This window comes from Boleophthalmus pectinirostris, unplaced genomic scaffold, assembly GCF_026225935.1.
Source record: "Boleophthalmus pectinirostris isolate CB_2022bp ecotype Guang Dong unplaced genomic scaffold, ASM2622593v1 HiC_scaffold_5, whole genome shotgun sequence".
NCBI lineage: Eukaryota > Metazoa > Chordata > Actinopteri > Gobiiformes > Gobiidae > Boleophthalmus > Boleophthalmus pectinirostris.
The window spans coordinates 30,054,907-30,080,588 of NW_026571404.1; the positions used below are offsets into that span (position 1 = coordinate 30,054,907).

The window sequence follows — 25,682 nt, forward strand, 5'->3', positions numbered from 1 at the left end:
CCTTAGCTGTCTTCTCATGGGCGACTCAGTAGATTATCTTAAAGAGTCAGGAGTTCTTGAACTAGGACATATGACATACATATGGAAAAACCCAAAAACGCAATTGTTGATAACTTTAATCACACACACAAAAGATTAAGAATATAAATGAACACAGAAATGCTTATGATTTTAAATGATTCATAATATTTAAAATAACACATAAATTCTTTCACAGATATTTTGTCGTTTTTACCTGCAACTTCCTGTGTAAACAGGTAGAGATTGGCAATTCCAGGGCTGAGATTATCCAAATGATTCAGTTATAGTTATAGAAGTTATATGGAATTATAAAGTTATATGGAATTATAAAACACAGTGGAGCACTTCCTGTATTAACACATGATATCACAAGGTGGAACACAGCATTCAGGATTTGTGTGTTAAACATGTCTGAATGAAACAAAACACAACTCCAGGTATGCTTTTGATGAGGAAACAACATAATAGCTTAATATAGGACCTTTAAACATGAAACTGTTGTTAAATTTTGTCTTCAAGGTTTACACGGACCAGAAGACGTGCCAAAGGTGCCTTCTGTTGACTGACATTTTGTGGTAAATGTCATTCTTATAAATAGGTTTGTAGTGATCTGGTGGGAAATAGGACCACGTAATTGATTGCTATGTGTGACAGGCCAAATGCCAAGAAGAACTAGAGGTGAAAAACTTATTATACTGGCTACTGGGGGAACAACATGAAATGAAAAGTAGTAAAAGGACCAATGGGAAATCTCTGAATATGGTAATGCCCTATTTCTAAGTGGGGTTTTTAAGCTCAGAGGTTCCCACTTCCCACTGTGGTAAAATAGGCTATTCTAAATTCTGATTGAAAAATAGAGTGGAGGTTTTTCAAAAGTCTACTGGAAAATAAAAAAATCTCTAGGCTTTTAAGAGACAAATTATTTAATGCAGTTTTTAAAGAGCCCATATTACACACATTTATGATCTATGTTAAAATGTTGTTTCCTCCTCACAAACATAGCTGAAGTTGTGTTTTGTTTCTTTCATACATGTTTAACACACAAATCCTACATATTTAGGGTGTGTTCCCCTCTCAAACAGAAAACACTCTGTTCCACCTTGTGATGCCATGTGGTGATACAGGAAGTGATCTAGTGTGTTTTTAAACTCCATACACCGTCAGCCCTGGAACTGCCAATCTCTGCTAAACTAAAGATAAAAGGTAGCTGCTTGAAAGCTACCACTTCATGACATCACAAGATGGAACAGAACATTTTGAACATGTGTGAATGAAACAAAACACAACTCCAGGTATGTTTTTTGATGAGGTAACAACATTATAACATGGGTAAAACTCACAAGAATCCATTTTGTGTAATATAAAACCTTTAATCTCAATTCCTCAAACACAATTCCGATGTAAACCAGTCATATAGGATATTACATTCAAAAAATAGAAAGCTGTTTGGGTTGGCAGTCTCTGTTTTCCACTTGAAACATACATTGATTTCTACTGATTTTATATTTTTGATATAGGTAAAGCAAGGCAAGTTTATTTGTGTAGACTTTAACAATACATTTATTATATCACTTATGGCTTAAAATCCTACAAAACACCAAAGACAACAACAACAAAATAATACTCAATCTCCCAACCCGAACCAAACACAAACACCTCTTCACCGCCCACACTGCCTCAAAGTCCTCCACCTGCCCCACCAGTGCACTGTACAGAAACTCCACCTTGTCTCTTCAACAGGAGTTCAGAGTCTGTACATCCTGAGCCAGCCATGTGATTCCTCCTGCTGAGCCACACGCTCATTTTTGCCTGACCCAGGACAAAGTTCACAAGTGGTGAGTTATTTGTATAGCACAATTCGTACACAAGATAATTCAAAGTGCTGCACAGAATAAAAATGGCATTAAAATCACAATACTGTACTAACAAATCACCACAGAAATAATCATTGTATATCTTACCCCATTTGACACAGTGACACCAAGTGGTGACGGTACACAGAGCCAAACAGCTGTATCTGTATGTTACCATGTTGGAGACTCTTGTGCAACTGTGGCTAAAAATAACTTCCTTTTTTTTTTTTTTTTTTCAAATGTGGTCATCTCACCTGAACACATTTTGTATTGACAATTAATATTTTGTTTTATATTCAAAATGTATAGGCTACATCACCCTCCATTATTATTATTTTATTGCTTTTATTTCATTTGATCCAAAGAAATGTGTGCTTAAGAAATGTGAGAGATGTAATATATGGGTTCTTGTTTGAATAATATAGGCTAATAATACAAATCAGTCTGCTTCTTCTTCTTCAAATCTGAAACAAAAGCAACTAAAACAGATCACCGTTTGTTACTGACATTTATTTAATCTGAGCTCTTTAGAAGCACATCTATCTACCAGCTCCAATGAAAGTTTTCTATCTCCCCCTAGTGGATTGCCTGTCAGTGTTCTTATTGAGCAACGTTGCAATTTCCAGGGCCCCAGTCTTGATGTAACAAATCAAAAATTACATGGAAACACAGTAATAAAACATATGTCTGGGTAAGATAATAACAGTATTACATGTGTTATCGTACTATTAATGATGTTTTTGCTTACTATGTGGGATTATTAAAGGTACACAATGTAAGTCTGCCATCTACTTGTCTCTATGGATTTTTTTCTTCTTTTCTTTACCTTTACCTTGGCATAAAATGTATATCTTGCATTTATTCAATACAGTTTTTATTGCTCAAAAATACCTTGCAAAATATACATTCTTACCAGGACAATATCTGTGTCATATCTATCCACTCAGATACAGATATTGCCTTGGTAATGTTCTGATTGTCTCCATGGCGACAGATAGGTTAAATGCCATACTGTAAAATTGCTAGGCAAAGTAATTCCATCCATATTGAGACAAGCAGGTAAGGGACCCTCCATCAGAAAAGTTACATAATGCAACATCTTTAAACTGACAGACTTTTGAAAGAAAGAAAAACAGCTTTCGATTGTAATACTTTCATTGTGTGAGTAGTAATCAGGGATAAGACAATACAGATTTTTGCATAGAACTTGATGTACTTAGCTTGACAGACACGCCTTTTTTCAGATATGAGTTGGTATGCCTAGTGACAATAGAAATCTGTATCCTAGAAAAAAAAATCATTATATAAAAAGCAGTTTTGAATACATATTTTAAAAGCCTTTAATGATTGAAATACTTACAGTTGTGGGTATCTTAACAGTGTCCTCTCGAAACTTATAAGTCTCATTCACCATAGTTGCTGGAAAATACCCAATGATACCCATCTGGTCTACGTATCGCTCACTATAAACCTGAAATTAAATAGATTCCACACTTCAATGGCACAATTTCATTACATTCACAATCACAAAAACATAAGCACATACACTTCCAGACCAGAAGACTCCAGCGCCCTCCTCTGGCACAAGTTTAGAATACACATAGACCATCTGCTCCTTTTTCATGTTGATAAATCTGCAGTCAGGAGCTATGAAGTCATCCAAGGCCGTGGCCATAGACAGGACATCTGAAGTTTGCACAAAAGAAAGAAAGTAACTAAACAAAGATAAAGTTGAAGTTAAAAAAAAAAGGCCCATGCACTCGTATTTTACTTACAGGAACATTCTGGATCACCACAAAGCTTGTAGTCTCCCAGTTTATCCATCTGAACAGCCACTGACTTTTGAAGAAGTCCCAAAACAAGAAAAAGTACAAGTGAGTATATCATTTTTGAGTCCAATACAGACAATATCATACAATTCAAGCTGCAGTTGCAAGTTTGGGTAGTGGAATGAACACAAAATTGTAAAAAAATCTCAAATGTATGTCAAAGCCAAGGGAGCAATGGGTTGAGCCCCTTCAACTGTCCAATCGCTGCTCACTTCAGCTCTCCCTCTGAATTTTCATTTCCCACAAGGGATTTGGCTGACACGCAGGAACACAGCCATCATTATTCAAAGTGGGAGATTTGCATTTGGTAAAACACAACACAATGAAGTGTTTTACTGAAACCAAACACACTATTTCATATGGTAACAACAACAAAAACAAAAAAAAGTTGCTCTCGGTTAGCTGTGACTGAAAGGTTTTTATTTTGCACTCTTGTCATTTAAAGGTGCATTGTGTAACTTTTCGTGGAGGGTCCCTCAAGTTCTTGTCTTCGTGGAGATGTTATTGCTTTGCTTGGAATGTTTCATGGTTTTCTATCTTCATGAAGACCAAACCAGGCCAAATTGCAGGTCAAATCTGTGAAAAGGCAACCCCATTCACATTCACAGCCTGTTTTCTAAGTATTTTGAGATATAAAATTAACTGTAATTTAGTAAATGTAAGGTAGAGCTGTTTAATGTCATACTGTAAAAAATTCCAGGCAGAGCAGAAACAAGAAACAAGCAGGTGACGGATTTCCAACCAAGTTACATAGTGCACCTTTAAACAAAACACACTATATGGTAACAACAAAAGGAAAAGTTGTTCTTGTTTAGCTGTGCATATGACTGAAAGGTTTTTATTCTGCACCTTTCTCTTTATGTTAAATTTATGTTGATTATGTATGTTTTCATTTGTTTATATTGTGATTTAATGTCTTTCTTATTCTGTAAAGCACTTTGATTTACTTTGTGTACGAATTGTGCTATACAGATAAACTTGCCTTGCCTCTTTTTTGTTTTGTTTTTTTCTTCAAATGTCTAGCCAAAGCATTCACAACCTATATATCATATGTAGCCAATATAACCAAGCTATTTATCTATAATGATTATTAAACTGTAATAACACTATTGTTATATATTAAACAAAAACAAAACAATAAAACATTGGCTTTATTGTCATGTAACTCTGACCTTACAGATTAAAGTATTATATTTAGCACACACAATAATGAACAAGACAAATCAATCAATCAAAGCTTTTGTAAAATTAGGTCTATTTTTGTATTTGTTTATTTGTTGGAGTTTAATTCAATTCCCAGAAACATTGATTAGACTGTTTCAACTTGAACATACATAGATTGTATCATAATCTGACAATAAAAACAAAACATTATGAGGTCATTGAGGTTTATCAGTAGAAAACATTCTTTATACACTCTATGGGAGCACGCAAAGTTATATAATAGCGATGTCAAAATCCTCGATCGTCTTGCATCAGTTGCTTTTTCTACGTAAACAATAGATCAATAACATAATTTCTTCTTTTGGCTGATGTAAAACGCTGTAAATCGCTAAGACTGTTTTTGGCGTTTGATTGATATACCCGGATGGCTGGATGGGCGGATTCTACCTGTTTATTTATTTATTTGCATTTATTTATTTTTATTAAATAATTGTAAAATACATATATTTTGCAACATAATAACATAATTATAAGTAATAAAATAAGTGATCAAATGCAGTTCAAACTTAATAAACAAAGAGGCGGAGTTTACGATAGAGACTAATCATAAGAGTACCCGCCCGTGCCGTTCGAGCTTCTGAATAAAACAAACGCACATATTGACATTTACGGTGCTGTGACGTACGTCCACTGTAAACTCAAAAAGAGCCTCTCGGACGGCTCTGTTATTGTTCGGTTTGAGGTGTGGGGGGTCGTGGGCGCTTTGTTTTTAGCTTTGGGGGGGCGTAGGATACTGACATCAGGCTAGGTCAACAATACAGCGAACGCGTTTTATCCGATTTACCATTATTCGATTCATTTCCGCGGTAAAAGTTGAAGTTCAGACGGGACGCGTAGTAGCTGCTGCGGATGGATGCGCGGGTATCTGACTTATTCGGCTCAGGAAATGAACCCAGCTCGAAATCAAGTTGGTGGTGCCAGTAATGGAAAGCAAGCAGGGATCGGACTTGGGCTAGCCTCCAAAAAAGCTAATGCAAAAGCCAACAAAAAAGCAAGGGCGCGATTCTCTCGGAACAACTTCAAACCAAGTAATAACACGCCGTATCTACCTCCGGAGGTAAGCATAAGCTGAAAATCCATCCTGGTGGCTAAATAACTCTACAAACACTCTAGCATTACGTATTATTTACATGCCCTGCTCAAATTAAACCAAAATTGACATAATCGTATAGTATTTCCGGTGTCTAGCTGTCCATTAGCTGTACAATGCGTCTTCTTTGAACCTGCTATCAAGTGACACGTAGCAAGTTGGCTACATGGCAAAAAGAAAGGATTTTCAGTAATAGATTTAGTTACACTTGCTATTTTATGTCTTTAACATGATCACAGTGCATTTTACAACTTATTTACGTATAGCTTAGTTTAGCTTGAGACTGGTTTCTTATCTTAGAGGAGACAGCTGTGTTTGTAAATATAGGAAAGGGGGCGGGGGACGTCTGGTGACCTTTGCCAAGCTAAGCATAATGACTTAATAACATAGTAACAACGCTGTATGGACATAGTGATGACCATAGAGTCCAATTAAGTATATCATGGCAAAAAGATGTTTTTTTTTTAAATTTATGTTTTTTATGTAACAGCTTGCATATACCACTGTCTTGAGAAGGAGACTGAGGACATGTCTGAGCATATCTCATATCTTGTCATGTTGTGTAATAATTTAGAGAAGTTCAGAGGAGGGCATTAACATACAGGGGAAGTTAATGTATGCTATTTATTTAAAGGTCCTATATTACACAAAATAGATTCTTGTTAACTTTGAGCCATGTTTTAATGCTGTTACCTCATCAGAAACACACCCAGAGTTCTTTTGTTTTCATTCTTACATTTTTGCGTTACCCTTTATTATTAGTCTGTCTTCATCTTCAAAGCTCAAAATGCTGTGTTCTACCTTGTGATGTCATGTCGTGGTAGTTTTCAAGTTGACAGTTGCCTTTTATCTTTTGTTCAGTAGAGATTGGCAGTTCACAAGGTGGAACAGAGTGTTTTCCATTTGAAAGACGAAGTTAGCCTGAACTTAAATATTCAAGGCTTCTGTGTTAAACGTGTGAATGAAACAAAACACGACTCCGGAAGCGTTTTTGATGAGGAAACAACATTATATAATACATAAGGAAATGGCGTGATATGGACTCTTTAACAACTACACTGTTATTGCTGTTTTACAAGTTCAAATGTGTAAAACAACAAGTGGCTTCTATAACATATTTTGCTTGTTTGGGTGTTTTAGCCTGCTGTGTCTTTTCCATACAGACTAGTTTTTGTTTCTGTTTTTGTCTGTCTGACCTTTTCACATTCTCTCTATTCTCGTCCTCTCTTAGGCTGAAGAGGGAAACATAGAATACAAGGTAAACAGTGTGTAATATTTAAATTTAAGTACAATTTAAGTACAATTCTTTATTTTAAATCTTACTGTCTGTCTAGTTGAAGCTAGTGAATCCAACTCAGTACCGTTTTGAGCACCTGGCAACCCAAATGAAATGGCGTCTCCAGGAGGGAAAAGGCGAGGCTGTCTATCAGATTGGTGTAGAGGACAACGGTATGCTTGTGGGACTATCGGAGGAAGATATGAGAGCATCATTAAAGACTCTACATCTCATGGCACAAAAGTAATCGACTCAAATTGACTTCTCAATTCATGTACGCTACCAGTCAAAAGTTTGGGCTTACCCTCTCATTTAATGTTTTTTTATATGTTTCTACTTTCTACATTTTACAAACGTACAGCAGGCATCAAATACAAGATATATGATATTATGCAGCAAAGAACAAGAATAACTCTACTAGGTATTTTTTTTATCTAACCAAATCCTGAAATTAGTCACTCTTTGCGTTGTCGAAAATTATTTTGTAGAGTTATTTAAATGTATCTATACTACATAATTCCATTTATGTTGCTTCTTATATTTGTTGTCTTCTGTATGTGTATCAAATGTGAAAGTAGTAAGAAAAAAACACTGAATGAGATGATGTGTCCAAACTTTTAACTGGTCATGTAAGTGAGACTTTTAGGTTTTAATATTGGTTTTGTTTTGTTTTTTACCAGAGTGGGAGCTGACATCACTGTCCTCAGACAAAGTGAGGTCGATGAGGACTCTGACTGCCCTCGTAACATTGCTGAAGTTCTCATTCGCAAAGTGCCAGACGACCAACAGGTAAGTCACAACCACTGTAGGTACGCCTGTCATGATAAATGATATAAACAATAAACGATAATATTGAAAAATGTATGCCACTGACACAATAACCCAAGAGCAGACTTAAATCACAAAAACAATTCTAAATGTAAAATAAATTAAAAAAAACATGATCTGCAATAAATACGCAGCAGAATGAAATTCTTTAGTTTTTAATTTGCATCTGTAATGAGTCATAGAAGTTATTAATTCTTTTATATCTTGAATTTTAGCATATAGTCAAAAATTACCAGCAATTTCACAGCAGTGCAGAGAAAATGTAAATGTGATAAATATTAACCCCAAAAAAAGTTCCGGGTTTTACGTATTGAACAATAAGTCGATATAGTAATTATTGTGACAGACCTACTTTAGCCTCTCAGCAATTAGTTGGGATAGTAATAATTCCGGAAGTGCTGTGTATTAAGTCCTTTGTGTTGTTTCCCCACAGTTCTTGGACTTGCGAGTAGCTGTACTGGGTAATGTGGACTCAGGAAAGTCCACATTGCTCGGAGTCTTGACACAGGGAGAACTGGACAATGGACGTGGTCGGGCAAGACTCAACCTCTTCAGACACCTCCATGAAATTCAGACAGGGAGAACCTCAAGTATCAGCTTTGAGATACTTGGATTCAACAGCAAAGGAGAGGTGAGAGAACATGAATAACTGAATGAATAACATAAAGAAAACATCCATCCATTTCTTATGCTTATAAGTGGCTGGATCGTGGGGCAGCAGTTTAAGCATGGACTCCCAGATGTCCCTCACCCCAGACACTTGGGAGGTGGTCCCTGGGAAGAAAACAAAAATGTGCTTTCTTTTGAGATCACTCATATATTTTTTTGTTTTAGGTTATAAATTACAGTGAGTCTCGAACAGCAGAGGAGATTTGTGAGAGTGCCTCTAAAATGATCACATTCATAGACTTGGCGGGGCACCACAAGTATCTGAAAACTACCATCTTTGGTCTCACCAGCTACTGCCCTGATTTTGCGATGCTGGTCGTCAGTGCAAACACAGGCATTGGTAAGAACTTGCCTTTCTTCTTAAAGGGTCTATGTCACACTGTTTTCTGTATGTTATAATGTTTCCTCATCAAAAACATACCTGGAGTTGTGTTTTGTGTCATTTTTCATCATAACATCACAAGGTGGAACAGATAATTTTGAGCTTTGGAGATGTAGACAAACTAATAATAAAGGGTTACTCAAACATGAATGAAACAAAACACAACTCCAGATATGTATTTGAGGGTGTAACTACATTCTAACATGACTTACACCCATTCGAGTCAATTTGGCATAATCTAGAACCTTTAATTCCAGCAACAGTAGTTTGTTTGTGTACACCTCTGCAGTTTAGTGGATCAGCTGAAGCTTGGCAGTTGTAATATCTGACCTTATGTAACAGACTGCCCTTGCCCCTGCCTACCAGCACGGGTCCCAGAATATCTCACATTCAATCCATTCATGTAACAGTACATCTGACCCACTAGACACAGCAGCCCTGAGACGTAAACCCGACACTTTCCAAAAGCAGTAACTGAATGCTGTCCTTATTACCAGTGCTGACCATGTGCAAAGAGCAAAACATGTCTGTGTCCCAAATACCAGACCTGCTTTTTTTTTTTTCTAAAATTGAAAGAATATACATTGAAATTTAAAAATTGCAGTTTTGTAAAAGGTGTTAATATAGATATATTACAAAAAACAGTTACATGGTGATTACTGGTCAAACAGTAACTGACCAAGTTACAGGTCAGAACTGTGGAGAGGCAACCCTGCTCACAGTCAGAATGCCTTTTTTTTTTAAAAAGATATTTTTGAGCTATAAAACCACTTACAATTGAATAAATGTCAGGTAGAGCTGTTTAATGTCATACTGAACATTCCAAGCAGAACAATGACATATCCTTAGAAACAAGTAGGTGAAGGACCCTCCACCGAAGAAGTTGCACCTTTTAATATTGCAATACATACACATAGTTTTGCTAAGTGAAAAAAATTATAAGCTTCTTCTAATAAGAGAAACAGCACAGTAATGAACATGGCATTACGTCATATTTCTTATATTATTTGGTCCCTTGTCCTACCTGTACTTTTACAAGAATCATTAATGAACCTGGAATGTATAGGTCTTAGACAGGTTTTGGACAGTCTTAATACTTTAGCTTGTGGGTTTCAGTTTCCTACATGTGATAACGCACAACTGATACCGGATCTGATACTGTGCAGGTTCCACATGTGAGACAAGGTTCACCTCAGGATAGTGTCAGGATGGCCGAGCGGTCTAAGGCGCTGCGTTCAGGTCGCAGTCTCCCCTGGAGGCGTGGGTTCGAATCCCACTTCTGACAGCAATTTTTCAGTTTGACTGTGATATTTTTGTCCAATAATTAAACCGACCTTTACTGTCCCCCGGGGAAATGCTTTTTCACAGACTGTGTCAAACATGGATGAAAAAAAACAACAAATGGAAACAGGACAAACACACAGACATGAGGGTCCAGATTACTGTACTCCCACCTATTTATTACAGATTAGAACTGTGCCTCTAATGGCCTCTTTTTAAGATCCTGACTCAGTACTTTGATGCATAGTACACACAAGGACAGGTCAGCTGGAAAAACAACTTGCCACTCAAGTGTCCTAACAGTTACAAGCTACAGCTGATACATCTGACACTTCACACTGATCCTGCCTGAGCTAATCTGGGAAACTTTCCACTGATGTAAACATGTCAGGATGGCCGAGCGGTCTAAGGCGCTGCGTTCAGGTCGCAGTCTCCCCTGGAGGCGTGGGTTCGAATCCCACTTCTGACAAGATTTTGATTTCACTTGCATGTCTAGGTTGGGTTTTAAGTTGGTTTGTTTGCTGTTCATAGTTAAAGACCACATTGGAGAAACATGTAAATAAAAAAAGTAGAGTCTGTCCACATGTAGGGCTGCTCTATCAAGAAATGAATTATAAGCACACGGAGAATTAAGAGATTGAATAGATGGAAAAACGCGAAGGTGTATTTGGGTGTGCAGAGAGCCAGCGAGGTTCAGTTAGAAAAGTGTTTAGTGTTTTATTGTGGTGTTTTCTGTTGTGAGATCACACATCAAACTTAGTTATCATGATTTGATATCAGTGTTTAATCTTTTTGGTGTTGATGAGATAGGTAGAGATACTCCATTTTAGAACTCTTTTTGTATTTTTTATTTATTTATTTTTACTTTTCAACCTTTTTTCTAAATAATAATAATAAGAAAAACATGAAAACTTAGAAAGTAATTAGATTTACACAAACTTTATTGATCCACAAGGGAAATTATTTGGATACAATAGACACACATCACAATATATTACAATAACAAAAAACAACAATACAGATGGTAATAACAAGCGACTGTTGTCAAATAAGACATAATGTATATGCACAAGCAACAAAAATAAAATATATACATACAGCAATACAAAATATATCTCCCTATTTTTTCCTACAGCTGGTACAACGCGGGAGCATCTTGGGTTAGCCATGGCTCTGAAGGTGCCCATCTTCATTGTCATCAGTAAGGTGGATCTGTGCATGAGAGCTACGGTGGAGCGCACAGTACGGCAGCTAGAGCGCGTCCTGAAGCAACCTGGATGTAATAAAGTTCCAATGGTTGTGGCGAATAAAGACGATGCAGTAACAGCAGCACAGCAGTTTGCCCAGTCACCAAAGTATGTCCTGTTTTGTCCGATTTTATATATATGTTTTTTGCATACATGAAATATCAAACAGCAATATCTTTGTTTTCTTCTAGTATCACGCCAATCTTCACATTGTCCAGTGTGTCTGGAGAGAGCTTAGACCTACTGAAAATTTTCTTCAACATTATCCCTCCACTGAGCAACAGTAAAGAACAAGAGGAACTAATGCAGCAGCTGACAGAGTTTCAGGTTGGTTTAAAGCAGGCATGTCCAAACTATGGCCCGGGGGCCAAATGCGGCCCTTAGACAAATTTTTCTTGGCCCTCAGGCTTCCAGGTAAAGTGGCCCAAATGACCTTGCATCAATTAAAAAAATATTTTTTACTGCAAGTTTTTTGAAATTCTACCTTGATGAAGCCAATATTTAATATTTAGTGTGTGATTTTAAGGATCTTAGCATGAATAAAGACTGATGGCTCATTCTAACGTGTTCAACATGCACATATTTCAATTATTCAGTGTACTGAGCTCGAGTCTATGGCCCTCGATCGGCCCTCTGCTTCGTCTGTGTTTAGACATGTGGTCCTTGATGAAAAAAGTTTGGACACTCCTGGTTTAAAGGAAACGGAAAAGTAATTTCATGTACATTTAGCAATAAACGAAACTGACTATAAATGTATTCATGCAGGTGGATGAGATTTACTCAGTTCCTGAAGTGGGAACGGTCGTTGGAGGAACTCTGTATAGGTAACATCTTTTTATCTAACTTATGTACATAGCAAAAGAAAAATTCAGTTCATTGGAGTAGACCACAGTAGTCCACGGTGTAAGTCAGTAAGTGTAGTCAGCATTATATTGGAGAAACAAAACAGCCACTTCATAAGAGGATGTACAAACACAAGCATGAGAGCAGCATGGGACCTCAGTCCCCAATACATCTCCATCTCAAAGCCACTAACCACTCCTTTGAGGATAGTGCGGGACAGATCTTAGCCAAAGAAAAGAAACGCCTTGTCTAACAAAAACTGCCTCTTTAACTGCCCTCTCAAACCATTAGGATAGCACAGTTCATACACAAAGTAATTCAAAGTGTTAGGAAAGACAATCCATGTTTGAACAGAAATAGGGGGCTCAGACATCACCTGTCTCTCATTTACAACTTCATCCTCAAACCTAAATCAAAACAAAGAAAACAATAGCCTGTATGCCTAGTGGTGTGAAAGCACACATCTGTGGTCTGAATGATTATGCAAATATTACTAAGGCACAGCTCCCACTTAGTGTAGGAAACAGTTCAACAAACAGAAATTGTAACCAAGTAGGTGTGTTGGTTTTAGAGCAGTTTCAGTGTAGTTACAGTAGCTGCTTCCCTGCTGGCAGGTATAAGGCAGTGTACACCAGCAATCTGTCCAGAACTGAAGAAGCAGCTTGGTTGAGCTGCAAAACATCTTTGATCAAAAAACTTTTGTCCAGTTGATAGAATTGAATTTCTTCTTTGCCATGGACTCTACCTGGATGACTATAGGATAACACGGATATCTTATGTACAAATAAATAAAAATACATTAAAAATAATCTTTTTAATAACTAAACTGTTTTCTCTTTACTAGTGGCATTTGTCGTGAAGGGGATGACCTCGTGGTAGGGCCTACAGACGCTGGACAGTTTCACAAGCTCACAATCGGCAGCATACAGAGGAATCGCTCGGCATGCAGGGTATTAAAGGCTGGCCAGGCTGCCACACTCGCACTAGGAGAATTTGACCGGTCATTACTAAGGAAGGTCAGTCCAAGGTTAAATATGTCTTATAATATTACACTGACTTTTAACTCTTTTTTATAGTTTTATTTGAGTTCTTAACTTTATTGTGTTTGTGTTTTAGACAAACTTTATTGATCTACAAGGAAAATTACTTTGACACAGTAGCTGACACATCATAATATATTGTAATAACAAAAAGAAAAAAATATATAAATGGTAATCATTTCAAAAGATATAGCAACAGACTGGTGTCAAATAAGGCATAATTATATAAATTTATATTTACAAATAAAAATAAAATAAAATAGAAATAAATAATAAAATATCTCAGCAATATACAAGAGATCATAAGGAAAAAGAAAAATGCTACTATGATATAATGATTGACAGGACATGGGGTTATCTGTTACATAAGTGTGAGTTGTTGTATAGTTGTATGGTGTATGGTATGAGTGTAGCCCTGTATTACTTATATTTTTTACTAGTGTATTTGACATTCCGTTTTTATCTACAGTTTTAAGCACTTCAGAGCAGTACTGTCATTCTTTAAATGTGCTAAATAAATAAACTTTGTGGAAGTGTAAATGTTATTTCTAAGCGCACTATCTTCAATCTGCTTTAACAGGGTATGGTGATGGTGAGTCCAGAGATGGATCCTACTATTTGCTGGACATTTGAGGCAGAAGTTGTGCTCCTTTTCCATGCCAAGACCTTCCACAAAGGTTTCCAGGTTACTGTGCACATAGGCAATGTGAGACAAACTGCCATTGTGGAGGAACTATATGGAAAGGTCAGTCTTGAGTTTATTTCAATATCTTTCTGATGGATTTATGTGCAGTATTTAACACTGTCTTTTTATTCTTTTTATCTTATTTATTCTCCAGGAAGCATTAAGGACAGGTGAAAAAGCAGAGGTCCGTTTTAGATTTATAAAACATCCAGAATACCTAAAAGTGGGAGCAAAAATGCTCTTCAGAGAGGGTGTCACCAAAGGTATCGGACATGTCACCAAGTTACATCCAGTGGCTCAGTACAAACCATCCCAAAGAGAGGAGGACGGGGCCTAGATACTCCACAATACAACACAGGCCTCTTTCCACGTCCCCCATGGACAGTAAAGCTCTTCTCACTAATCTTGTCTATTATGTTTTAGTCTTTTACAACAGGTCTGTATGCTTTTCTTCACTCTGTGGTGTTCTACAGGTTTAATGTGAGGCACTGACAGAGATCACCATCTCCTTTTGTACAGACTAGAATGTAAACATGTAAACCCAAGTGGACCTCTTCTGTGGCAGAATACACAGTGCACTGTTTACACCTGTGCGCTCCATCAGCACATACTGATCGCACATTGCCACTTGCACTGAAGCTTGGGCCTCACTCTTTTTTAACACACAAACACACTCAGCACCACTGGGCCTGAAAACCAAGAGAGGTTTTTGTCACCTTTTAGTGTTTTGTTACCAGAGTGCCTCAGACACATGCAGTAGACTTTGGTCTATTTTAATACACACATTTCTCTTTTCTAGAATGTGTTTAATATTCAGCCTTCATACACTTGTGTGTGTTGAGTTATATTTGTATTTGCTGACAAACCACTTGAAGAAGATCAATGTTAAGAGTTGTCACTCTAACCTATTTTTAGGTCAGTCAGCTGAGATAAGTCTCATAATAGCCTTTAAAGTGCTTTTAGTTCCTCAGGTTTGTATAGAAAACTGCCACTTTGTTAGAACCTTTCCAGTGGAAGTGTTGCTTGTGAACATCTTTATCTGAATATGCAGGTTTGTATTGCTGCCTTCATGTTTCTGTGTCACCTATTGTTACTGATGTCACAGCCCACACAGGGCTTTACACAGTGCCTACAGAACTATTTAAATGAACTTCCATTAGTAAAAGTAACATACTACTTGAGTTGGTGCTACTTAAAGATGTGTTTCCAAAGTGTGTTATGGGCTAGTTGTGGCCTCTTAAAGGTGCACTACATAACTTTTTGATTGGGGGGTCCGTCACCTGCTTGTTTCTATTGTTCTATATAGAACAATGTCATTGTTCTGCCTGGAATGTTCCACAGTATGACATTAAACAGCTCTACCATACATTTACTCAATTTCAGGTGTTTGTATAACTCAAAAATACCTAGAAAGACTGCATTCTGACTGAGTGGGGTTGCCTCTCCACAGATCTGACCTGTCACTTGGTCTGGTTAGGTCTCCATGGAGATAGACAGGTTCAATACCATACTGTGAAACATTCCAGACAAAGCAATAATATCTCCATGAAGAAAAGCATTTGAAAGACCCTCCACCAAAACAGTTACACAATGCACATTTAAATGCATGTTGACGAGGACAGGTGAAATGTTTTGTTACACGTGCTGATTAGGGAGTTAGTTCTAAAGCATTTCAACCAAAGTTTTTCTAGTTCTGTCAGATGTCACTGTTTCTGATTATGCATCTGAGAGGTATTTTATAGAATATTTTAATAGCTTTGGTTTTTACAAATACATTAATTAAGTTCATTCATTTAAAAGTTTGTCTGCTTGTTTTTCTGAAAGGAAATTGAATATTCTGTAATCATTTGGGTGAAATGCAATATTTATGTACAGATCCAATTAATGTGTTAGAATAAAGAGTTATCTATGAATACATTCCTTTGTTATATTGTGATTTTTTTATTCATTTGAAGAGCTAAATGTTAACAGTTTCACATAAAAAGCAGCCATTTGGAACCTTGTGTGTGCTAATGATCATTATAAAAACTCCTTGCATATGTAAATAAAATTATATGCAGTGGTGGAATGTAATGAAGTAAAAGTACTGTATTTAAGTATACATTTTAGGCATCTATACTGCTCAACACAAGTCTTTATCAAAGTCAGTACATTTGAAGCTTTATTAGGTCTGAAAATAAGCTTACATACATACTTTTTTCTCTCCGTGTATATTTGTAAAGAGGCACTTTAAGAGTTGTACTTCAGTAGATTTTTCTTTCATTTGTATTTTTTTGCTCTGGTATCTATACTTAAGTAACAAAATTGAGTACTTCTTTCACCAGTTATTCTAATGGTAGTTACAAATTTTAAATAAGTTTAAATAACAATTTGCCATTTTTATTAAGTGTTTTATAGTTCTTTATCTTATTCATACATAAAATACAATAATATACCAATCCACACTATACAAATTCATGATGCATAAAGACATATTTGGAGTAAATGAAATGACAATAGAAATATCCCCAACACCTGTTCCTGTTAACTTTTCTTGAAAAATGAATCCAGGGTCCCCGTACTCCCACCAGATCGAGGTCGTTTGGCTTGTGGCCCCATTTGACCTTTAACTTTTGTTTTCCCGGCTCCTGACCCTAACCTCAGAGATGTTTGAGGAACTGACCCAGAAGAAGCTGAAGGAGATCTTACAGAGGTTGAAAATGAACTCTGAAGCTCCATAGCAAAGTGAAAGTCCATGTGTTCAGGCATTTCCCAAACTAAAACTTCCTTTCCACACTTTTCACACTGACACAAGTCTTCTTTGTCGACCACAGCTGGGACACTGGATTGAATATCAGATTTACTCGAAGAATTGGCAGTCAAATCACCATTTTCATCATCATCCAATTGGCTTTTGAAATCATCACAGGAATTTACCAAGCTGTTGTTGTTAACTATGTCATCTGTAGGTTTTAAAATCAAAACTGCAGAATTTATTTCAGAAACAGGATCAACAGACAGAGTAGTTTCTGTTTTATCTGCAATGCAAGGCATTGGCTGTACACTTCTTTCCATTTGTTTCTTTTGGAAGAATGAAGAGATGCTGCTTTTGGGGTTAGCTGGACTGGAATTGCAACTTTTCCGACCCTCACCTGTAAATGTGTCCTCAGAAACCGAGGTCGAGCCTTTTTCTCCTCCCTCTTGTGCCTGTACTGACAGTTTATGTTTTTGTTTCTCTGTAGCTTTTTGAAACAAGGACTGAATACTTCCTGGTCTCTTGGGCGCTGTGCCATTTTTCACTTCAGAGGATGCCTGGGTTGTGGGTTGAGTGGAAGCGAAAAGATCCTGTGTAGCAGAGAGATCGCTAGAAAGGAAGCCAGCAATGCCCCCGGCGGATGGTGCATCGTTGAATTTGCTCGCTGACAGGTGAAGCAAGGTGAGGGGTGGAGTCCTGGAGTTTAACAGTCAAACTTTAGACCAGAAAAAAAAACATTCATACTTTTCATTTTGTTCAACTTACCAGGCTTCTTGTTGGTTTCCAGATGTGTTGAGACTCTTAATGATTGAAAAACTGTCACTTGAAAGTTTGCTTGCTTCATAACGGACCAAAGCACAACAGCGCGAGAAGCTGTTTGGTCGCTTGTCTCCAAGTTGACGTACTCCAACAGTTAGAAGTTTCGCCACCCTACCATTCTTAAACAAATTGAAGAAAATCTACTGTAATGTATGAAAATAATCAGTTTGGATAAATCATTTTCATATTTCGAAGGACACTGTAAACTTACTGTATCCCTGTCTTTAATTAGCCTTTCCTCCAGCTCCAGGGCCAGCTGATGAAGCCAATATTGCACCTACAAAAATGTCTTACATGATGACACTGCATGTTAAAAGGTGCATTGTGTAACTTTTCTGCTTTTCTCCATGGATATTATTGCTTTGTTTGGAATGTTTGACAATATGACATTTAACTTTTTGTACCTTCATGGAGACCAAACCAGACCAAGTTACGAGTCAAATCTGTGGAGAGACAACCCTGCTTTCTAGGTTTTTTTGAAAAATAAAACCAACTCTAATTTAATAAATGTAAGGTAAGGCTGTTTAATGTCATACTGTGGAACATTCCAGACAGAACAGTGACATATTCATAGAAACATGCAGGTGACGGACCCCCAAACAAAAAGCTACATCATACACCTTTAACAACTGGGTATAACAGAGACAAAGTAACTCTTTAAACTCAACACTATTTTAATGATAGTAGTACCTGCTCCTTTGTTGCCAATGATGTTCTTCCTGGAAAATTCTTACTGCAACCGATGGACTTAGGAAGCTGTCTCGGCTTCACTGGTTCAAATTCAATTCCTCTGCACAGGTCGTATAGCCACTGACTGCAAAACAACAGAATTGACCATTATGAAGGAAAAACTCAGCTGCAAAACTTGTCTGAATTACTGAATATGTTTTTTTGAATAGAAGGATAATTCCAGTAAATCTATTTTTTAAGTTTAGTTTATTTAGTTTATTTAAAAGAGATCATGTACAGACTTGTTACAAAAATAAGCTACCACTAACGGAGCAAAATAAATTTCAATTTTGTCAACTTAACACAATTTTTAGAGTGAGGGCATTTTGATAATAAATCTACAAATGTTGAGTCTGATCCCTTCCACCCCACTGCACGAGATCTTGTTTATTGTGAATGGATAGAGGCTGTACTACATTAACGTTTGTCTATTTTATGACTTTTATTGATCTGCACACTTGTTTTCATTGTATTAATGAACTGTTTTATTTGAGTGTATGGCCTGTCAGTTTCATTATTTACAGTTTCATATAGTAATCTCTGTGCTCTCGACAATCTTTACTCCTAAATCTTTTGAAATTAAAATTAAAAATATGTTAAAGAAAGTATTCTTAAAACTTAAAGGTGCACTATGTAACTTTTCAGTTAGGGGTCCATCACCTTCTTGTTTCTATGGATATCTCATTGCTCTGCTTCAAATGTTACACAGTATGACATTAAACTACCTTACATGTATTCAGTTACAGGTGGTTTTATGATAGAAAGGTTTAATGCCATACTGTGGGACATTTCAGACAAAGTAATCATATCTACATAGAGAAAAGCAGATGGTAGACCGTCCACCAGAAAAGTTACACAATGCACCTTTACATGTTGCGACTTACCCCGTCTTCTCCCCAAAGTGTTGCCCCAGCTGAGCCTGTGAGAACTGTGTGAGCTCTCCCATATTCTCTATCCCCAAGGTTTCAGTTATAGATGTGCCAAGTTTGCCTCCAAGGTTACGACTGTGTGAACAAATAAGTAGAATAACTTCTCATTTCATTGAGTAGAAAAACAAAAGAAAACAAATGATTTGCTTTCATCATTGTATTTGTTATCATTTGTAGAATATTTTAATTTATATTTCAAATGGTAACTAAAATCACTTACATTTTACTGATGGGCAGTGAGTTGAACAGCTCAGGCACAGAGTCCATAGGCAGAATTGTTTGTCGATTTGGCTTGTTAAGTCCACATGCTAATTTGGCTAGCACCTACACATTACAATACAATTAGAACACTTTATATTTTACATATGCATATACACACTACCAGTCAAAAGTTTAGAAATGTTTTCTCGTTTAAAATTTTTTTTTTTATATGTTTACCGTATTTTCCACACTATAGGGCGCTCTGGATTATAAGGCGCACTGTCATTGAATGGTCTATTTTTGAACTTTTTTCACAAATAAACAGCACCAGACTTTAAACAAAACACAACAGTTAGATGGTTCAGTCGAACTTTGTTTGGCCCGCTCACGGTGACTCTCGGCTTTGTTCGATTGTAGCGCGTAGGGAGGGTGTTGTCTGGGACCGCTGGATTGTTGGCGTGTTCGCAGTGACTCAGTTGTTCAGTTGTGGCTAGAAGTGGCACATTGCACTCGCTTTTTCGGTTCATTAATCTGTTCCGTTCCTTCGCTGTGTGGTTGCTGTCTGCTCCGTGTGTGTTTGTGTACGCTGCAGGTGGTGCGGCTTTGTAGTTTACTGAAGTCGTGCTGGGACACCCAAGTGGATTCGTTTATAGGGCGCTCTGGATTGTGGGGAGCGCAGTCGTTTTTTGATGGGGTTGGAGGCTTATGAGCACACCCTATGGTGCGGAAAATACTGTACTACTTTCTACATTTTATATACATACAGAAGATATCAAATATATGAAGTAAGATATATGGAATTATGTAGCAAACAGGAAAAAAGTAAAATAACTCTAAATACTAAATATGTTTTTTAATATTTTATAATCAAATCTTTAAAAGGTGCACTATGTAACTATTTGGTTGTGGGTCTGTCACCTGCTTGTTTCTCTGAATATGTAATTTCTCTGCGTGGAATGTTTTACAGTATGACATTAAACAGCTCTACCTTACATTTATATATGTTATATACTATACTATATACCATATACTATAGGTGGTTTTATAGCTCAAAAATACCTAGAAAAACAGGTATTCTGTGAGGGGGGGGTTGCCTCTCCACAGATCTGACCTGTAACTTGGTCAGGTTTGGTCTCCATGATGATAGAAAGCTTTAATACCATACATCAGAACAAAGCACCAACATCTCCCCTGAAAAAAGCATGTGATAAACCCTTTACCAGAAAAGTTACACAATGCACCGTTAAAGGTATTTTTTACACACTTTTTCTTTACTACATAATACTATATATCTTGCGGCCTGTATTTGATGTCTTCTGTACGTATCTAAAATGTCGAAAGTGGTAAAAATAAAGAAAAAAAAACAGTGAATGAGATGCTGTGTCCAAACACAGTAAATAGTGTAAATAGTGATCCCAGACCTTATTGTGAGCTATCCCTGCTGAACAGCGGAACCCTGTGTCTTTCTCCACAGCAGCTCTCATTTCTTCAACGATCACCGCTCCCAGAGTCAGCTGGACCTCTGATGGGTACTGGTCTTCAGACAGGTTGGGGGGCAAAGAAGACAGCCACTGCTCTAAACCTCTGGACCTCTCTCCTTCTGCAAGTATCAATATTACAGAACCCATATTACACTATGTCCTGATCTATGTTATAATGTTGTTTCCTCATCACAAACAGACCTGGAGTTGTGATTTGTTTTATTCACACGTTTGACACATAAATCCTGAACAGAAAACGCTCTGTTCCACGCTGTGATGTCACATAGTAATACAGGAAGTGTTCCACAATGTTTTTAAAATCCATACACCTACACTAGAATCATTTGGATCATTTCAGCCCTAGAATTGTCAATTTCTACTAAACAAAAAGGACAGGACAGGATCATAAGGTAGAACAGAGCATTCTGAGCCTTGGGGATGTACACAGACCAATAATGCTGGAGTACGCAAACAAGTGTGAATGAAACAAAACACAACTCCAGGTATGTTTTTTTTTTCTTATGAGTTAAAGCTCACAATAGTCAATTTTGCATAATATAGGAACTTTAAAGTGTATATGACAGGTTAGACTACTCATTTTCATTTTCATTTTGGTGAATTTTACTTCCTGGGTACAGGGTACAGGCTGCAGTTGTGGGACGCCCTAAAAACTCGGCAAGTCCATTGACTTAACATTCTATTGCAACCATGGCAGCCCATTTGTAAACAGTACTCCCTATTTAACTGAGATGCCAAGTCTAAACAACAGACTTTTTGACAAGACTAAGACTGAATTTAGACCTCAAATTATACCAGAAACATTCAGTTTTTCTTTTACTTTCTGTTGATGCATTAGAGGCACCATTTACCCCAAACAAAGATATGCCCATATAACCGCCATTTTGTGTTAGTAGTCAGTCTGCAAAAGTTGATTTTTGACAATATATATTTCTTGGTTAGAGTTAGGAGCAGGTTTAATTTTAGGAACAGGTAAGTTCAGTTTTGGTTTGGTCTGTTAACCAGGTCTCAACAAAATTGAGCTATAATTTTTAGACAAGAGAGTTAGTTATTTGTCAACTGTATTTAACAGATCACAAAAAATACTGGTAATGTCACTGAACCTTAATATTTGCTCCAGTTATATCTGCTGATTGTGAAATTAACTCACTCTCCTAGCAAAATACAGCACGCAGCAGTGAGGTAGCTTTAACTGACGTGGACCGCTTAGCCCCATCCCGGGATGAAATGCCGAGGATTTAGGGAGCAGATATGACAGAGGTAATTCTATAACTGTTCCCTAGCAACCATCATATTAATAGAAATAAGCTAGAACAGCTTTGTTAAATGAAGGTGTAGACTGTCTTCTCTGCATGAAAACTGGATGATGAAATTGTCACACAGCGCTACTTCCTGTAACTTTTGTATTTTTCTTCTCAACTTTTTTTTTTCAAATTGCCAAACATCTGATGTAAAACTATGATAAATATTTACAACTGGCATTGTCCCATCAAACCAAGTAATACTGAAAATTACATGAGCAAAGTTAAAGGTTTCTACAGATATGTGATTGCTCTGCCTGAAATGTTCCACAGTATGACATTCAGCAGCTCTACCTTACATTTATTCATTTACAGCTGGTTTTATAGTTCAAAAATACCTAGAAAAACGGGTCGCCACTATGCAGATCTGACTTGGAACTTGGTCTGGTTTGGCCTCCATGATGATAGAACGGTTTAATACCATACTGTGAAACATTCCAGACAAAGCAATAACATCTCTACCAACAAAAGCTTTTGATGGAACCTGCCCCAGAAAAGTTGCTCAATGCACCTTTAAGCAACCTCTAGCTTACTGGCTTTAGTTACCTTTATCTAATCCTTGAGCTGATTCTGGTTCATCAGATACATTTTGTGGGTAACCCTGGACATAGGTGGTCTTCAGGAGATGAGGGTCTATCTGCTGGTTGGTCATGTCCTTTAATCTTTTTTGGACCGCAGATGTGAGATCCATGTAGGCTTCATCAATACTGGCTCGCTCGATGACAGCAAAGCGTGACATCACCTCTATCACTTCCACACTCGCCTCTCTGTAACTACATAGAAAAAAATATGATTATACACTACCAGACAAAAGTTTAGACTCACCCTCTCATTCAATGTTTTTTCTATATTTATTACTTTTAACATTTTATAAGCATACAGAAGACATCGAATATATGAAGTAAGATGTATGGAAGTATGTAGCAAAGAGAACTTAACAACTTTTTTATATATTTAAAAAAAAAAACAAATTCTCAATTTAGCCACTTTTGCTTTATCAAAAAATATTGATGTTTAAGATTTTATTTAACCCTTTCTTCACTAAACAATTCCACATATAAATCAAGTATATGAAGCAAGATATATGAAATTATGTAGTTTGGAGTTGTAGTTGGAGTTATTTACGGTAATTTTTTTTTTTTCCTTCGCTACATAACTCCATACATCTTAGTATTAATATATTTGATGTCTTCTGTATGTATGTCACATGTAGAAAGTGGTACAAGAGGGTAAGTCCAAACTTTTGACTGGTAACGTATATTAGAACAGTCTTAGAGGTCAATATAATTCATGATAAAGTGAGACTTGCTGTGTTAAGTCTGCTTTGCCGTGAGACTCTCGGACACGCGCCACCTCCAGGTCTGGGCACAGTTTCTTAGCGTCGTCCACCCACATGTTTCTCGTGACTCCATGGGCTCTGGCCTCATAACTCACAGCAATGATTCTGAATGAAAGCAGGATTGGATTATTAGACTGAGATATTTAAAGATTATATATAAAGAATAATGATTATATTTATCGGAATTTTGTTACTGATTACTGATGCTATTGATGCTGAAACTTTACTTTACCAATTTTACCTATTACTTGGCCTGGTGAAGTTGCAACTGTTTATGTCCATAGTGTATTGCCATATTCCAGGTGAAATAATAGCATCTCCATATAGGGACAAGCAGGTGGTGGGTCCTCCACCAGAAAAGTTGCATAGTGCATCTTTAAGCTGACAGGCTTACTAATTTTAGGGATCCATTCATTTCATACAGGAGGGAAGACTAGACTTAATAGAGTTCCCACAATCAAGCATGCATGTAAAAGCGACTAAAAGTATAGAATCAGATGATAAAAAAAAAAAAATGTTAAGCAGTTGTTTTGACCTTTATTAAAAGGCCAGTATCACTCTATTTTCTGATCTATGTTAATGTTTCCTCATTAAAAACATCTCCGGAGTTGTGTTTTGTTTCCTTTACACGTGTTTAATACACTAATCCTGCATATTTACGCTTCTCTCAAATTGAAAACACTTTAGCATATTCCACCTTTACGTCATGTGGTAATACAGGAAGCGCTCCACTGTGTTTTTAAACTTATACTCCTTCACTAGAATCATTTGGTTGATTCCAACTCTGGAATTGCCCATCTCTACTGAACAAAATGTAAAAGGTAGCTGTTAACTTGAAAACTACCACTACCACAACATGAAATCAGAAGGTGGAACAGACCGTTTTGAGTTGAGAAGATGTAGACAGACTAATAATGCAAGGTTCCTCAAACGTGTGAATGAAACAAAACACAACCCCAGGTATGTTTTTGATGAGGTAACAACATTTTAACATTCTAAGAATAAATTCTGCGTAATATAGGACTTCTAAATCAAATAAGGTTTATTATTACCTCCGCCAAGGAGGTTATGTTTTTGCCGGCGTTTGTCTGTTTGTTTGTTTGTTTGTCTGTTAGCAACATAACTCAAAAAGTTATGGACCGATTTTGATGAAATTTTCAGGATTTGTTGGAAATGTGAAAAGGAACAACTGATTTCATTTTGGGGGTGATCCGGAAGAAATCCTGGATCACTTTGAAATTTTAGTTAACATTGTGGTAAATGGGGCCAAAAATTTGTTTCTCAATATCTCGGTTAATTACTGACCAAACCCCATGAAATTTGACTCAGGGATGGACAAAGGGATCCTCTTTCATATTCCAAAGGCTGATCCGGATCTGATCCAGAAGACTGATTTTATCGCAATTTATATAAAAAATGGGGGTAGTCCTTGGCGGAGGTCTGCGCTCTCTGAGTGCTTTTCTAGTGTTGAGATAGCCTTGACAGAAACGCTCACCCTCCTCCCTTCCACGTCTTGTACTGAGCTACCACGCAGGGTTTGTTGGCCAGAGCAGGGTTCAATCTCTGCTCCACCTGCACGTAAAAGCAGTCCATGTCCACCAGGGCCACCACGCGGTCCTTGCCGTACTCCATACCCGACCCCAACACCGAAACACGATTAAAAACAACCGATCACTGAAGAACCGCTACTGTTTTTCCGCGTTGCTTCATATTTCGCGCAGGATTGGAGTTACGTAAAATCGTCATCAAAATGGGACGGAGGTGACGTAATTTTGAAGTCCATTATGAAAGATGTAGTTCTTATTACATATCGGTTATAAAACATAGTAAAAAAAAAAAAAACAATAAAAAAAATAAAAAATA

The 25,682-nt window shown here is 37.1% G+C and overlaps 3 protein-coding genes and 2 non-coding genes across 7 annotated transcripts; 3 read left to right on the top strand and 2 right to left on the bottom strand.

Moving 5' to 3' along the window:
- Positions 1-372: 372 nt before the first annotated feature.
- Positions 373-6,915, bottom strand: LOC110173601 (otoraplin). 3 transcript variants are annotated; one of them, XR_008633321.1, is made up of 5 exons: positions 3,650-3,840; positions 3,421-3,560; positions 3,235-3,345; positions 1,983-3,158; positions 373-1,903 (listed from the first exon to the last, which is right to left on the bottom strand). XR_008633321.1 is itself a non-coding variant. In XM_055162409.1 (5 exons), exons 2-5 carry the CDS (start codon positions 3,696-3,698, stop codon positions 3,135-3,137), a joined length of 324 nt encoding a protein of 107 aa, XP_055018384.1. In that variant the 5' UTR covers positions 3,699-3,713; positions 6,819-6,915; the 3' UTR covers positions 373-3,134. The 3 variants fall into 3 exon arrangements, 2 of the variants coding, with proteins under 2 accessions (XP_055018384.1, XP_020795288.2); XM_055162409.1 differs by adding an exon at positions 6,819-6,915 and having other exon boundaries at positions 373-3,158; positions 3,650-3,713; XM_020939629.2 differs by having other exon boundaries at positions 373-3,158.
- Positions 5,561-16,185, top strand: gtpbp2a (GTP binding protein 2a). Its single transcript, XM_020939634.2, has 12 exons — positions 5,561-5,984; positions 7,249-7,275; positions 7,352-7,536; positions 7,974-8,082; positions 8,555-8,752; positions 8,956-9,130; positions 11,589-11,808; positions 11,892-12,027; positions 12,466-12,524; positions 13,388-13,559; positions 14,164-14,328; positions 14,423-16,185. Exons 1-12 carry the CDS (start codon positions 5,781-5,783, stop codon positions 14,603-14,605), a joined length of 1,833 nt encoding a protein of 610 aa, XP_020795293.2. The 5' UTR covers positions 5,561-5,780; the 3' UTR covers positions 14,606-16,185.
- On the top strand, positions 10,375-10,457 carry trnal-cag (transfer RNA leucine (anticodon CAG)). Its single transcript has one exon. It is a non-coding gene; the product is annotated as a tRNA-Leu (tRNA).
- On the top strand, positions 10,840-10,922 carry trnal-cag (transfer RNA leucine (anticodon CAG)). Its single transcript has one exon. It is a non-coding gene; the product is annotated as a tRNA-Leu (tRNA).
- Positions 16,186-16,244: 59 nt separating the features above from the next.
- Positions 16,245-25,564, bottom strand: polh (polymerase (DNA directed), eta). Its single transcript, XM_055162408.1, has 10 exons — positions 25,315-25,564; positions 23,790-23,924; positions 23,027-23,253; positions 21,102-21,280; positions 19,700-19,803; positions 19,435-19,554; positions 18,512-18,635; positions 18,033-18,098; positions 17,768-17,940; positions 16,245-17,698 (listed from the first exon to the last, which is right to left on the bottom strand). The coding sequence occupies exons 1-10, from the start codon at positions 25,449-25,451 to the stop codon at positions 16,792-16,794; spliced, it is 2,172 nt and encodes a 723-aa protein (XP_055018383.1). The 5' UTR covers positions 25,452-25,564; the 3' UTR covers positions 16,245-16,791.
- Between the last annotated feature and the right edge of the window lie 118 nt (positions 25,565-25,682).